Below are 16,790 nucleotides of genomic sequence, written 5' to 3' on the forward strand. Positions count from 1 at the left end.
TTTATGAGTTGTGATTTAATTTGCTTGACTGCTTGATTGATAACTTATTTTTGTATGTCGATTAAGGATGCATACTTAATTTACATGCATGAATTTGATGCTAGAATATAAGTGAATTTCACCTAATCGTTATGAACTTATATTCACAAGTAGTGAAGGTTGTTATCCACAATCGTGTTAAGTGAATTCTTGGCAAGAGTATCATGCTTTTCATAGTTACGAATGCCTCATCAATGCTTATAGTTTTCACAAAGTTTAATGATCTTTGATTGTATCTCTATTGTGCTTTTCACGTAGGGGACTTTTGAAGAATGTTTTGAATTGTTGTATGCGTTTTCCCGTCCAATTCAATAACTTAAGGAAAACTTGAAGATTAAAAAAGTGCTGTTCACGGTTAATCTGAAGTGTTGAGATTCACAACTTATTGAAAGAACAACTGAAAATCAATTTAGGTTGCATATGTGTCATGTGTAGAGAAGAACCCTCTAGCTAATCCATCACCTATCCTTTCACCTTAATTTCATGTTTTTGTCAATTCTGTAATTTATTTAAGTTTAATTTACTTCTCGTCAAAACCAAACACCCCCCATTATTAAATTATATTATTTAGTTAGTTTTCATTGTTGTTAGACTTTTAATTCAATTTCCGTCCATTTCAGTTCATAGTGTCTAAATTGAGTGTTTCCATTATTTTGAGTCATTCTAAGTGTGTTTCAAGTTATTAGAGTTTTTAGCCTAGTTTTGTGTCCTTGAGTCTTATTTAATATTTTTAAATTAATTTAGAATAGATTAGCAATCCCTCCTAATCCCCGGCCTAGAACGATACCCTACTTACATCTATACTACAATTGTCAAAAAGAGGGTTTAATTTGTGTGTTTAGTTATTTTACGCATCAGTGATGAGATACGGGTAAGTCGTACCTAGCATATGTGATGAGCTAGCACATGTGATGAATATGTGATGAGCTAGCATCTGTGATGAAATATGTGATGAACTAGTATATGTGATGAGATACGGGTAAGTCGTACCTAGCATATGTGATGAATATGTGATGAGCTAGCATATGTGATGAATATGTGATGAGCTAGCATATGTGATGAATATGTGATAAGCTAGCATCTGTGATGAAATATGTGATGAACTAGTATATGTGATGAGATACGGGTAAGTCGTACAGGTCACCATAGGTGACTCCGACTTGCGTACTAATATGAGTTATTAATCACATGATTATTTGACATTGCTGACGAGATGCTGTATTGTGGTATATTTATGATATTTTCTGGAAATTATGCATGTGTTGTAGCGAGGGATTATAATGTTTTATATGGGTTCTATTAAAATTTTATTTACAGGGCCATTTACCTTTGTCTTGTCTTCACCCTCCAGGTCTTATTAGTTGAGCTTTCTTATCGTTGAAGATTCGTGGCAATTCTTAGTATTGGAGATTATTTCGAGGGTATGATTCTTAATTCACTATTCTGTACTTACTTATGCTCTAACGTCACGTGTGAAGAGGGTTCATTCCTGCTCACCAATGCACTCTGGTATTTAGGCACTCTTAGGTTTAAATTTATTCACATTTTTTCACATCATCACACTTTATGGCTTCGTTACTTTCCAAGTGTCAGCCAGCACACCTCGATTCAAAATTCTAGTGGACATTCTGGGTCGGAGTGTATCAAGTAGCACCTTTATTTTTGCTTTGGTCTTAGATGTCATTTCACAAGAAGGTAAAATAGGTATTAAAATTTTAAATAAAAAGTGAATCAGGAGATAAAACACTGTGGTGGGTTTTTATCAACACACTTTTAATTTCGCACATAAGAACATTAAGAAAGAAGAAAAAAAAATTGTAAATTCAATTGGCTGGTTAGGTCCAACAAGCCTATTGGGTCTTACGAAGAAGCCCATATTCCGAGGCCTTTCTTTTTACTCTCAATCGTTAAACGCTCCTCCCCAAAGTCTCATTCTTCTCTATCCACATCCGCCATCCGCCATCCGCCATCCGCCGTCCGCCATCCGCCATCCGCCATGTCCCTCCTCCGCAGAACCTTCCCTCTCCTCCCCCTCCGCCCCAAACACCTCCCTCTCCTATCCCACTCCTTCCTTTTCCTCAAACCATCGTTCCCTAAACCCCTTCCCAAACACACCTCCATCTTCTCTTCCTCCGCTTCCGCTTCCACTTCCACTTCCACTTCCACACCCATTCCCAATCCCACCCACAATCCCCCAATTTCCCCAACCCAACTCCAATGGGTCACCAGAACCGCCTCCTGCGGCGACCTATCCACCGCCGACGTCGGCAAAAGGGTCACTCTCTGCGGGTGGGTCGCCCTCCACCGTGTCCACGGCGGCCTCACCTTTCTCAACCTCCGTGACCACACCGGTTCCGTCCAGGTCACCACTCTCCCCGACACTTTCCCCGACGCTCATTCCGCCGTTAACGACCTGAGGCTCGAGTACGTCGTAGCCATTGAAGGACTCGTCCGGTCTAGACCGGCCGACTCCATCAACAAGAAGATGAAAACCGGGTTAATTGAGGTTGCGGCGGAGAGCGTTCAAGTGTTGAATGCCGTTAGAACAAAGCTGCCATTTTTGGTCACTACTGCTGATGATGCTAAGGATTCTGCAAAGGAGGAGATACGGTTAAGGTAACAAATCTCACTCACACTTTCTATTGTTTGTCTTTTGATTGAAAGGACTTGAATTAAATCTATTCAGATACGTGGTGTTAGGTACCGGTGCCTTGATTTACGCAGGCAGCAAATGCATTCGAACATAATGTTGCGGCATAAAGTTGTGAAATTGATTCGAAGACATCTAGAGGATGCACATGGTTTTGTGGAGGTACATTCCGATACTCGTTGTTTAGTTTTTTTTGAATTTTCAGAAAGAAAGATAGAAATGGTTTAAGTTTTATTTGGATTCTGATTTCTGCTCATGGTTATAAGGTAGATTGAGACTCCAATACTCTCTAGGTCTACACCCGAAGGTGCTCGAGATTATTTAGTGCCCTCGAGAGTTCAGGTACTTTGCAGTTATTCACCTTACTTTCATTTAAAGTTTTGATGTCTGGAGTACCATACACTTCTAAAGAAAGCTGTTGCGTTTCCCGCCCCTCTTCTCCCCAACAAAAACAAACACATACACACATGCTACACGGGATATATGCACTCGTTGATTCCATTTATCTTGGCTTGGAGGTCTTATTTCTCTATGTTTAATTTGAAGCCAGGAACATTTTATGCTTTGCCTCAAAGTCCGCAACTGTTCAAGCAAATGTTGATGGTTTCTGGTTTTGATAAGTATTATCAAATAGCAAGGTAAATTTTGTGCAAGATATTTATGCAGACTTTTAACCATAATCGGGATGGTCCAACCTTCTGTTTGTTTCCTGCAGGTGCTTTCGAGATGAAGATCTAAGAGCTGATAGACAACCTGAGTTCACACAGCTTGATATGGAGCTTGCTTTCACTCCTTTGGAGGAGATGCTGAAGCTTAATGAAGATTTGATTAGAAAGGTCAGTTTTTGCTTCCTATTGATTAAAGAGAGAGGTAAAGGGTGAGAGAGCTCTACAGATTTGAAATATGACTCTCCCCCTGTCCAATTTGGAACCCTGGAAATTTTAAACTACTTTCAAGTGCCCTACAAATGATTTTGTTAAACGCCTCCACGACTCGAGTGACAAAAAAATTAAACCTTTGCAGGACCTAGATAACCGAAAATGGTAAAGGTGAAAAGGAATCATCGTAATTGAGGCAGGACAAATTGTATAGGAACCAAGGGCAGCCAGTAGTAGCATGGAAGTTGAAGACTGAATCCACTTTCTCCACATGTATTTTACCCCCATTTAGGATATAAATAAAAAGCCTCAAGTTTAACATTCACAAGCCTTTTCAATGTCTAGTTTGCATATTAAACCATTTTCCCCCTTGTAGAGTCATTTAGATAAATGTTTATCAAGGCCTGATGATTTAATTAGTTATTATAATTTTCTCATTGCTGTTTGTGAGTATCATAATTATGTAGCATTTGCGTTTTCTAATATTCCTCGGCCTCATTCTATGATTCAAACTTACAAATGAAACTGGCCAAGTTCATTGTAACCATAAGTATGTACTTGAGTTGTTTCACCAAGTAACCCTTGAAAGCTTACTGACTTTGGTGGATTTTTGACATTTTTCCCACAATTAAGGGCTTTAATGCATCATTTTTTTCATGTAAGATTATCTTACATATTTTGTTTGTGCAGATTTATGTTATGTTTTACATCTCTTGTACATCCATCTGCACTTTACTGGTAATTAGAAATCTATCTGTACTTTTTGCAGGTTTTTCTAGAGATCAAAGGCGTAAATCTCCCAAACCCTTTTCCTAGGCTTACGTATGCTGAAGCAATGAGTCGATATGGTTCGGACAGGCCAGATATTAGATTTGAACTAGAGTTAAAAGATGTAATCATCTTTCCCTTGTCTTACATTTTTAGCATTTAATGTATTCTATTTTGCAGATAGCAGATTACTTATAGGCATCCCTGGATGCAGTTGACAGCTTCTTTAAGTTTAAATTGGATATGGTTCAATATATGATGTTTACATCTTTATAAATTTTTTTTTGTGTCAACTTCAAAAGATTTATCTGGTATAGCTTACTTCTAATGATTCTTCCTTCTCCCAAGCACCCTGATAGAATATATGATAGACATTTAATATCCCAATAAAACATGAAAGACTTCTTTTCTTCTTCATATTTCTAAATAATCTGTAGTCTTCCGATCCTCTACTTGCTACATTATAAAACTCTACAAGGACCCTTTGAATGTCAAGACACACTTCCTTATCACAGCTTCCGTAATTGCCTGCATCATTTCAATGTACATTACATGTTATACCTAATCAACAATTTTCTTTTTTGTAAATCTTTTTTACAGTATCTTTACATAAAATTTAATTTGGCTTCTTGTTAAAATGAGGTTTTTTATTTTTTATTTTTTTATTTTTTATATTTGAATTTCAGGTATCTGATATTTTCTCAGATTCCCCGTTCCGGGTTTTTGCTGATACTTTGAAAAGTGGGGGAGTTATCAAAGTTTTATGCATACCTTCAGGTGGTAAAAGATATTCAAACACGGCGCTAAAGAAGGGCGAAGTTTACAATGAAGCAATCAAATCTGGAGCAAAGGGTTTGCCTTTCCTGAAGGTCTTGAATGATGGTAAAAAGAGTAATTTTATTCTTTACCTATGATGGTTAACATATATTTCTATTTTAGTATCTCACTATTGGCAGTTTCTATATTTTTCTCTTAGGCGGAATGGAGGGAATTCCTGCATTGGTATCTAGTTTGGACCCAACAACGACACAGCAGTTTCTGAGTCGTTGCTCTGCCAGACCAGGTGATCTTATCTTGTTTGCAGTGGGTCATCATACATCGGTTAATAAAACTCTAGATCGACTACGGCTCTTTATGGCACATGAACTTGGTTTGGTTGATGATGTAAGTTTTACCATTTACAGTATAAGGTCAATATGGTCTTAGTTCTTCTCATTTTCTGACTCTTCTTCCTGTGGATTTTATGACTGATATCTAGTCGAGGCATTCAATTCTATGGGTGACTGATTTCCCAATGTTTGAATGGAATGATTCTGAGCAAAGGCTTGAGGTCTGTTTCTTGTTTGTTTTTGTCTCTTGCAGTTTATATTGATCTAAGTGTTATATGTTTCACTTAATGAAAAATATGTCAACAAAGGGAACTTATTTTATGCATGAGACATTAATCCCTGCATGTCAAGATACCCTTAGCATCTAAAGTCGATGAAAGAAATTGATTGAAGACGAAAACAATTAATCGGAATTATGTGTTCAGTATTGTAATTGAATTTGAAGACAGGATTAGTGGGCAAGTGTTGGTGAACCTCTTAGTAAGTCGTAATTCTTTATTGCATCACTTCTTTTCAGTCCTTGCACCACCCTTTCACTGCCCCGAATCCTGAAGACATACAAGATCTGTCTTCTGCTCGTGCTTTAGCTTATGACATGGTTTACAATGGAGTTGAGGTATAAACTCTTTTGTTATTTTTCTCCTCCAGCAACTTTATGTTTAATGCATTTGATAATGCTCTCTCCTTAAAAATAAATTGATGCACTGTTTCCTATGGTGACAACAGATTGGTGGGGGAAGTTTGAGAATTTATAAACGTGATGTACAGCAAAAGGTTTTGGAGATTGTTGGCGTCTCCCCTGAAGAGGTACACCTAATTTAGATAGTATTTAGGCTTGTGGACATATAACTAGCCAGTAATATTTTACCTTGTTCTCTCAATTATGTGGCTGCATTGTATTTTTCCTGCAGGCTGAAACGAAGTTTGGCTATCTTCTTGAGGCATTAGACATGGGTGCCCCTCCACATGGTATTGAATTCTATACATAGGGCATGGCTGTATAACAGCCTAATTACTTTACTTAAATAGGAGTAATATCTGTACATCACTGACTAAATCTTCCGAATGATTACTAATTGAGTATATGTTCAATTTTCTGGTACAGGGGGAATTGCATATGGTTTGGACAGATTGGTTATGTTGTTAGCAGGTGCTAATTCCATTAGGGACGTCATAGCTTTCCCAAAGACAACCACCGCACAGTGTGCTCTCACTCGAACACCATCTCCAGTGGATCCCCAGCAGCTGAAAGACCTATCATACCGGACTCAGTAGTACGATCTTCGATCAACTTATCCATTTCAGAGAGATATAGCGACCCCTATTTTGTTCCATAATGTCTATTATTTTTATCTGTTTCATAAACCCTACGATACCATCGTCTCATTCCTGACCCATAGTTGAACAAAGAAAGTAGATTGATGTGGTTCGTCTTCACAGCTTCTGCATTGTACTGTATGCTCTATATTTCTCTATTTTCTTCGAAGTGAAATTATAATGAAATTAGGTGGAGATCTTGTTCATTGAATTTTTGAGTTCGGTTTCATTTGGTTTGATTTTCTGTCTCTTTTTTTGTCAAGGCAGAAAATCAAACCAAATTTACTATTCGGTTTCAAAATTTTTTTTCCTTTTCTTTTTAATCTAGAAATTGAAAAGGAAATTGGAGAGGAAATGAAGAAAAAAATTTAGAGTACAAGGCTTCCAACATATTTGGGCCTAAGGTTAAGCCTAACTTGGGATTGAAATTAGTCCAATAAGTGATTTGGAATCGTGCTTGGAAAATGAACACCCAACATAAATGAGGCATCTATATCAAAATGCCTATTAGGGCTACCAAAACAAATTGAAAATAGAGTTGCAATTCAAGTTAGAAATACGAATTTGTGTTAGGGCTAGGGTATGGTGGGGTTGAAACCGCGGAGGCACATATATCGCAACCTAACAGCAAAGCAATCAAACTCAAACAAAAGGCCTGGAAAGCAACACGAAAAGATCCCAGAAATTGCTTCCCGCTAATATGCTGTCCGCTTTAGCTTTCTTACCAACGAATGGCAAAGTAGTACTGTTCTGCCTTGAATTCGTTCCCCGTTATGGATTTTGAGGAGAATGAGCCACGGGATGGCCACGACTACCATAAAAACTTCATCAACATAGAAAATTCTTGGGAAGTTGTATATTGCAATGTCAAATTGTTCACCTTAAAAACTATTAAGTACTTGTTTAGTACTGAGATGCTTTTATAAAAGGTGGGTATAAAAAAAAGCTGAGCTCAAAAATGTGTTTGGTAAACATTTAAAAACAACTTATTTTCACAGTTTTTGGTGAAAAAGCTGAAAACGTGAAGCAAAAAAAATGAGCTTATTCTCACAGCACAACATAAGCAGTTTTTTTCCAAAGCACAGTAATACCAAACCAACCCTAAGCCTACGTGGTAGGCATGCTGAGTAACTAAGAGCTAACTACGTTCTTCTTGTGGTTAATGCATGCGTGCCAACTCGCTGCTGTGGTGAATTGGGCAAGTGAGATGAATGTGGTGGTGATGTTGAATCGAGCTGCTGATTTCTAGACCGATCAATTACCGTCGAGGAAGAAACACCCTCGGTTTAGGGTTCTGCTAACCTGAAGACAAGGTTGCTACCTCGCTGCGAAGTTTAATAAATGATTCAGCTTTTGTTTTGCCGAACAAGGGGTAACCTGAGAATACCTCACTTCGCCGAAGGTGATGAGATGACCTCTTGAGACGAAATAATAGATAATTCCTCATCTATCGAGACTTGGGTAGATAACCAACAAGGATATGAGAGTGCTGTTTAACAAAACTGAAAGTCTCTTAAGCAAGGTAGGTTCTACGGTCCAATGTTGTTTAACCAAATTGAAGGTGTAGCCGGTTGTGGCACATTGATGTTGAACCAAACTGAATATCTGCCAATGGGAAGTGTTAGTGATCAGTTAGTGTTTTTCTCAGGGTGTGAGAGAATTTTGCGTGGAGCGTTAATTTGTGTGTTGAGTTGAAGATCCTTTTCTTGTTACACTGTGCCTTGCATTTATAAGGACTAAATCCTTGAAGTCTTATGTCTGTTTGAATTGACGCACCTTTATTAAAGGACTTATTTGCCAATTTTATCATGATAAAGCTGACACATATGCCCATCACCTTGAGATACCATTCTTCCATCAAATACCATTTTTCTTTTCAAATTATATATACTAAAACTTAGTTGAGGCCGACACTATTCATTAATAGTGAAAGGGCGGAAATGCCCTTGGTTTCTTCTATTCTTGTTGTGTTGTTTCCTATTTGTCTACAGTGAAATGTCGAGTATGCCCATGCTGGCCAGGTGTTTACGAGTGCCCGAATTGCCTTTGCGTTCTTTTTGGTTTATGTTTGTTTTTTTCTCATTGCTACAATGAAAAGGTCAGAATTGTCCATGCCATGTGTCGATCATCGTGGATTGCTCCTTTGGGGTTGTGTTTTTTCACTTTTCTTTCTGTTTCTTATTTCTATAAGTCATTGTCTTTCACTCTCAAGCTTTGCTTTTTGTTCGTTCAAAAAAATTTGCTTCGGTTTATGGTGAATTTGTGTTTTGTCGTTCTCAACTGTTGTCTTCTACAGTTCGCAACTTTTTCCTTCCTTGGAGAACCTTGCATTTTGTGAGATTTTTCTTCTTCAAATTTTTATATTGGTTTTGAAAAAAAATATTATTCTATTGTATTTACAAATATTTAAGCTTGGTTCGACTAGATTTTAGGGTTTTAAACTGTTGAGAGAGTCAGCAAATGTGGAAAGAGAGGTTCGGGTGTGTGATTTGTTGAAGCAGAGGTTGGAGAAATGGAGAAATGGGATATAAAGAGTGTGGTTACAGACGAACGTTTTAGACAGAAAGTTTGGTTCTTGGTGTTTAAAGGGTTTTCCTTTTAGCAATCTCATTCTTTTAATCAGTTATGGTTTTAAATAAACTGTTATATGTCTATAGTTTTGAGAGTGTAGTTGTTTTCATAAAAGACCATTGACACTGATTAATAAATCAATTTTCTATTTATGGTTAAACTTTTGTATAATGTTATTGTGTGTGTGAAACCCTGTCCTTAATTTGTTGTATTTTCATATTGTCGGACTTATGAAATTACCATTTTGCCCTTGAGTTGACTTTCGTTGACCGTAGCTTCGAAACACGCATTTCTAATTTTATTAATTTATTCTTATCGTACTCATAGAAATGAACGCGTAGGCGCGAACAGATTCGTATTATGCGTTGTTAAATTGCTAACCAAGGGGACCCACATGGGATTCTTGTCCCCTTATCTCTTTCCTTGTCTGGATTACCCCCCATTTTTCAGATTTTCTTATCTCTTTCTCTCCCCCTCATTTTCTCTCATTCCCTTTTAACTTTCCCCGAGCTCTCTCTTCTCTGCAAACTCTCACTCTTCTTTCCGAGCTTCACAACAACAACCACAGCCCTCACCAATAGGCCATGGTGACCTCGAAACCTTAAGAAAACACCTTGGAACCCCAATAGTGATGAGGTCACTGTTCATTATCTCCCCCGACGAGTTTCGACGATTTTTGAGATTTTTCCGATGTTGGTAAGATCCTTGAAACCTTCGAGGTGTTTTTTAAGGTTAGATCGAGGATTGTTGTAAGTTGTTTAAGATTGTTGGACGCAGAAATAGCTCGAAGTGAGCTTTCCCCAGACTTCGACGAGAACTCGTGCATTCCAGGCTATTTTTCGGCCAACTCCGGCCATGACACACCTTGAAATTGTTATGAACTTCTTCCTCTCATCCTAAGATTCATTTCTATAGCTTGTATGTTGAAAATGGTGAAGAAATGATCTTGAACGGAGCTCTAGAAAGTTTGCCCAGTTTCCGACCAACTTACGGCCTGAAACCAGGTTGACTCGACTTGCTACCCTTAAATCGGATCCAAACCCATCTATGTAACCCGGCTTAACGCAGAACCTTTGGCCCATTAATCTAAGCCCAAACCCAAACCTAGATCCGACCCGACCCAATCGATTCCCAGATTCCAGTCAGCGCGTGGGTCTGGGCGTTGGCGCTTACTATAACCAGCGCGTGAAGCACACACGCTTCCGCTGGAGGTACTGTGCTCCACTATTGTCCACGGCTATGCCGACGACTTTTCAGGCTAACTTTCCAGTGACCCAACTCGGAGCCTGGCAGCGCGTGCGGGGGCGTGTGGGCTTCTGGGTCGCCGCCCCATAGCGACGCATGGAGGTACCCGAGGTTCCCCTTTAGGTTTTACAACGTCCTGAATCCATTTATGACGTCCGTTTTCCCAAATTCAATCGTTTTAGTATAGTTTTATTAATTGGTCATTTTATGTGCTTAAGTGCGTTTATTAGTGGTGTTTCTGTCCACTGTAATTCGCACGGCTCTTCGACGACAAAGTATCTATGAGTAGACCCATTCCAAAATGCATGATTTTTATTAGAAATGCATACATGAAAAACATGATTTTATGACTACGTTTTATGAAACGTTTATGGGTAAATTGAATTTACGCTTTATGAGATATCATACTATATTGAATTTATGTTTTCTGAGATATTTATGAATATGGATTTATGATATGATGTTTTAGCTATTGAGCTCCGATGAGATATATTTTGGAAATATTATGTTCATGATTTTCTGTGCTTACTTAGTGGTCATTCATACCATGTGCCTACAGGCAAATGATACTTATAAATGGCTTCGGCCGGGCGATGTAGTGCCTTATAGTGGAAGAGATTTATATATGGCTTTGGCCGGGTGATGTAGTGCCTTTGGGTGGAAGATATTTATATTTGTCTTCAGCCGGGTGATGTAGTGCCTTCGGGTGAAATATATTTATATATGGCTTCGGTCAAGAGATGTAGTGCCTACGGGCAATTGTGATACCATTACTAAGCACACTATATGATATATGTTTTACGACGGTTTTATGGCATGCTAGGGTTTTCGGAAAACCTATTACTTATTATGCTATATGAGTTTTCATAAATTGGGGGTTAGTACATTGATGAATAACTGTTTTAGTATTACTTATATATAAACTTGGTCCACTCATGTTTTGTTTTGCACCCCCTCAGGACCTAAGAACGAGGCATACGATTCGAGCTACAAGGCATTTCCATATCAGTGAACTTATGTCTTCCTCTCCGCGTTGGACATCTCTTGTAGCAGCACCTTCCATTATAACTTTTGCTTGTATTCTGAATTAGTAGTATGCTCTGAACATGTCATGCATTATCACTATTATTTTGTTGGCAGTTGATTATTATTATATTATTTTGTAGGGTTTGTATTTGAATATTACATTGCGTAGTTACGTGAGAAATTTTTATGCATGTTTCACATGTTCTCGGCATATGTATTCATGAAATGGCTTACGTCACCCTCAGGTGTCGGCCATCAAGTGTCCATCCTATAGTCCTTCGGACACCGAGATCGGGGCATGTCAGATTAGTATAAGAGCATACTTAGGACTTCATTCTTCCACTTGGTAATCATAATCTTTCCTGTAGCTACAATCTTTTGTTCTTCTAAATCTTATTTGCCTCTTATCAAAATTATGGATCCTACTAGTAGGAATGTGCCTTGTTGGCCTTGTTCTGGATTGATGGGTGGAATCTAGCAGTTAACTTCAGCTCTACGACATGCTTTCCCTAGGAATAGTGGGCAAAGTTGTACTTACATAGAGATTGCTTGGAGTCATGGTGTTACTGACCTTAATGTATTTGGAGCATGTGAGAAGGCAGATGATTGGCTAGAGAAGATGGAGGACACTCTGGAGGGTATGAATTGCCCAGCGGCTGAGTGAGCGAAGACCGCTGGTTACTTTCTCCAGGGTAATGCAAGATTTTGGTGGAAGTCAGTGAATGACTCTCGCCCACGTAACTCTATGATGACTTGGGTTGGGTTCATGAGACTTTTTAGCAAACACTTTTTGAGCCCCGAGTATAAGGTGAGGAAGAGACAGGAATTCCTAAATTTTCACCAGGGAAACTTGACTATTACAGAGTTTGATAACACATTTCGACGGTTGGCGAGACACCATCTCTCGGTTTATGGGAACCCTTAGGAGATGTTGGTATAGCTGGAGATTGCTCTAAACGATGATATCTGCGAGATTTTGGCATCACAGACTTATGCATCTTACGAGGAGATGATTAAGGTGGCTTTGAGAGTCGAGCAGTTGCGATGGAACAGACTTAATCGGGGACCAGCACTGAAACCAGAACCAGCCTCGGAATCAGAATCAGTGGGGTCATGGCTTCTTATCCCGGAGTATGAGGGAATCTTCCAATTCTTTTTCTTCCTTCGGCCCTAGACACTCTCAGTCGTTCAAACGATGTGGTCAACGTTCGTGATCTTCCAGTGAGGGCTCAGGCAATGAGATAATAAAGCAGTCTTTTATCCATTTTAATCTAGCAGTCGCGGATTGTGTGCGTTGTGGTAGGCGTCATCGGGGTGAATGCATTGCAAATGCTGGCCCATGTTTCAAATGTGGTGGCACATGACTTTTCTGAGCGCCCATCAGAGAGTTATGCTTCTGGTTCAGGTTACGGTGAGGGTAATAATCTGAGTACTCAGAGTTATGGTGGGAGTAGTAATTCAAGTACTTAGGTTTTGTTTTAGCTCAGAGACAACCACAGTATTCTGGTGCAGCTTCAGGCAGTCATGCTTAGGGGAACTGAGCAGGCAGCAATAGTTAGGGTGCTAGGACTTATGGATCCTATGACGTGGGTTCTGGATGTCAATCCCATAGACATATCAATGCCATGACTCAGTGGGAGACAAAGCAGAATCCCAGAGTTATCACCGGTACATTACTTGTTTTTGGTAATTGAGCTTATGTTCTGATTGATCCGGGTGTGATTTATTCATTCATATCTCCATAATTTGCACGAGTTGTGAACCCGGAACCTACATCACTCGGATTTGATATGTTCATACAATTGCCCCTGGAGATTTATTTTGTGCATAGTGGGAGTTTAGGGGTTGCCTGTTTATAGTTGAAGGGGAACTCATAGAGGCCAATTTGATTCCCTTCAAACTTGTGGAATTCGATATCATTCTGGGAATGGATTGGCTATCTAAGCACAATGCTTATTTCGAATGTAGAAAGAAAATGGTGACATTTGATCGGCCTGGACGACTAGTGATCACGTTTCAGGGTGAGCGACGGATCTTTCAAAATAATATTATTTTCGCCATCCGGATGACGAAGTTATTACAGAAGGGTTGTGTGGGATTCTTAGCTCACGTGGTTATGCAGGGTGGACCTTCTCTGTATGCTGGAGATGTGCCAGTGGTGAATGAATTCACCGATGTATTTCCTGAGGATTTTTCGGGGTTATCATATACAAGGAAAGTTGAATTCACCATCGACTTTCTTCCAGGTACCAACTCTATTTCCCTGGCACCATACGGAATGGCACCAGTTGAGTTGAGGGAGTTGAAGATTCAACTTTAGGAGCTCATGGATAACGGCTATATCCAACCCAACATGTCTCCCTAGGGCACTCATGTACTATTTGTGAGAAAGAAGGATGGGTCGATAAGACTCTGCATCTACTACAAGTAACTTAATCGAGTGACAGTGAAGAACCGTTATCCCTTGCGTCAGATTGATGACTTGTTTGATTAACTGAAGGGTGCTCAGGTATTCTTTAAGATCGATCTTCGTTTAGGTTACCATCAACTGCTGATCTGGGACGAAGATGTACCGAAGACTACTTTTCGCACTAGGTATAGACACTATGAATTCCATGTCATGCCTTTTGGGTTAATGAATGCATCTGCAACTTTCATGGATTTGATGAATAGAGTTTTCAGACAGTATATTGATCGATTTATGATTGTATTTATTGATGACATCTTGATCTACTCCAAGCGTAATGCTGAGCACATGAAACATTTGAGATTGGTGTCGGAGAGGTTGAGGAAGCATCAACTGTATGCGAGGTTTACTAAGTGTTAGTTTTGGTTGGACCAGATTAGTTTCCTCGGGTATGTGGTTTTTGCTGAGGGAATTTATGTGGACCTTTAGAAGATTTATGCAGTGTTTATGTGGGAATAACCGAGGAATGTTTCTGAAGTGAGGAGTTTTTTAGGGCTAGTTGGTTATTACTGACGTTTTGTGCAGGACTTCTCGATGATCACCTTGCCTCTTACTAAATTGACCTGGAAAAGGGTCAAATTCGATTGGGATGAAAATTGTGAATGAAGTTTTCAGGAGCTTAAACATTGTCTTACTCATGCCTCCGTATTTGCTATTTCAGACAGTGGCGGGGAGTTTGAAATCTATAGTGATGCATCATTGTCGAGATTGGGTTGTGTTCTGATGCAGCATGGGAAAGTCATCGCCTATGCTTCTAGACAACTCAAAAGCCATGAGAGAAATTACCCCATTCATGATCTGGAGCTTAGAGCATTAGTTTTTTCTTTGAAGATCTGGCGACATTACTTATACGACGAGAAGTGTCGCATCTTTACAGATGAAGAGTTTAAAGTATGTTTTCATCCAAAATGAGTTGATTTTAAGGCAGAGGAGGTGGTCATGCAAATGTCGTAGCGGACGTACTTAGCTGGAAATCCTATGGATAACTTGCCTCCCTTCGAGCTATCTATGTTCCACTATTGTTTTCTTATCAAAAAATCGGCATTGCAGTGACACTAGATTCATATGGATCATTGTTGGCGCACTTTCAGGTTAGGCCTGTTTTGGTGGATCTGGTTCGGGAAGCTCAGGAGCACGACCAACAGTGTATAGATCTGAAGGAACATGTGCAGAATGGTTCGAGGCAAGATTTGAGGATCTGGAAAGATGGAGCCTTGATGATGGGAAATAGGTTGTTTGTGCCCAAGGACAATGAAGTTGTGAAAAAAGGAAATTCTTGATGAAGCCCATATTTCGGCATATGCTATGCACCCGGGAAGTACAAAATTGTATCACACTATTCGTCCATTCTATTACTGGTATGGGATGAAACAGGATGTGGCGGAGTATGTGAAGAGACGTATAATTTGCCAGCAAGTGAAAACGGACATATAGAAACCTGAAGGGCTAATGCAAAATCTCCCTATACTAGCTTGGAAGTGGGATGATATCACCATGGATTTTGTGTATGGTTTGCCGAGCATGTTGTCAAAGTTTGATGGCATATGGGTGATTGTGGATAGACTCACTACGACTGCTCGTTTCTTACCGGTTCGACAGACTTACACATCGGAGAAGTTAGCACAGTTGTTCATTGATAATATTGTTAAGCTTCATGGTGTATCCGTCACCATTATTTCTGACAGAGATCTAAACTTCACCTCCAGATTTTGGAGAGCATTCCTTGACGGCATGAATACTTAGCTGTTGTACATCATTGCTTATCACCTACAAACTGATGGTCAATCTGAGAGGACGATTTAGACTTTGGAGGACTGAAGGAAATATTTGTGAAAACTAGTTCATTTGAGCAACATCTATGCATGCAATTAACAATTAAAAGACGGAATCATGCTTGTATGCACTAAAAAACAAAACTTTACCCATGAAATTCAAGGTATAGTCGTTCTGGTGAACCAAGACTCAACTCAAGAACAAAGTGAGTTGAGAAATATTATACCTTTGTTAATTCCTCTTTGCATAAGCATAGGCTAATCACCCAAGAGAGAGAGCCTTCATTCCTTACTTCTTAGCTCCATGGATTTCTTGGAGGAGGATGGATGAATGGATTCTCCAAGTTCCCAAGAAAGGGAACTTTTAAGTTTCCACACCAAGGAGGGACTTGAAGAAGAGGTGAGTGACCTTGGAGAAGGATTTATACTAGTAAATCCCTCCAAGGGGCCCGGCCTCCTAAAGAGAAAAAGAGAGCTTTTGTTCTCTCCAATTTCCTCAAGAGAGAACCCTAATGACTTTTGGCTATAAAGTATATAGTCACTTCAATTAAGTGACAAAAGGAACAAAACCTGTCGTTCATAATATGGCCGGCCTTCTCAAGGCTTTGGGCTGTTTGGGCCCTTTTGAGTCTTTAGTCATTAAGTAGTCATACAACTTAAGTTAATGGGCTTGACGGTTCTAAGCCCAATGGGCCTTGAGGTCCAATAATTACTCAAAAGCTAAAACGAACTTATTTCGCTTGATTAATTAACATATTAATTAATCATAGCCATAAATAATTAAACCATTTAATTATCCTTACTCATCTCTGTTGTCTATTCAATCTCTACCTTACACGGTGTACGATCCATTAGGTTCCTTTTAGCGAGGCAATGAGCGATTAGAACTCTTCAAATCGATTGTGAATTGAAACAAACTTTCAATTCTCTCTTTAGTGATTATACACC

General features: G+C 39.3%; 1 protein-coding gene across 2 annotated transcripts; it reads left to right on the forward strand.

Annotated features, from left to right (window-relative positions):
* Window positions 1-1,981: 1,981 nt before the first annotated feature.
* On the forward strand, window positions 1,982-6,972 carry LOC126587247 (aspartate--tRNA ligase, chloroplastic/mitochondrial). Of its 2 annotated transcripts, none has more exons than XM_050252283.1 (13): window positions 1,982-2,655; window positions 2,740-2,851; window positions 2,960-3,031; window positions 3,236-3,327; window positions 3,405-3,525; window positions 4,337-4,459; window positions 5,022-5,217; window positions 5,312-5,499; window positions 5,594-5,665; window positions 5,962-6,060; window positions 6,171-6,251; window positions 6,356-6,413; window positions 6,550-6,972. In XM_050252283.1, exons 1-13 carry the CDS (start codon window positions 2,036-2,038, stop codon window positions 6,717-6,719), a joined length of 2,004 nt encoding a protein of 667 aa, XP_050108240.1. In that variant the 5' UTR covers window positions 1,982-2,035; the 3' UTR covers window positions 6,720-6,972. The 2 variants fall into 2 exon arrangements, with proteins under 2 accessions (XP_050108240.1, XP_050108241.1); XM_050252284.1 differs by having other exon boundaries at window positions 2,520-2,655; window positions 2,726-2,851.
* The last annotated feature ends 9,818 nt before the right edge of the window (window positions 6,973-16,790 follow it).

This window comes from Malus sylvestris, chromosome 10 (genome assembly GCF_916048215.2).
Source record: "Malus sylvestris chromosome 10, drMalSylv7.2, whole genome shotgun sequence".
Lineage (NCBI taxonomy): Eukaryota > Viridiplantae > Streptophyta > Magnoliopsida > Rosales > Rosaceae > Malus > Malus sylvestris.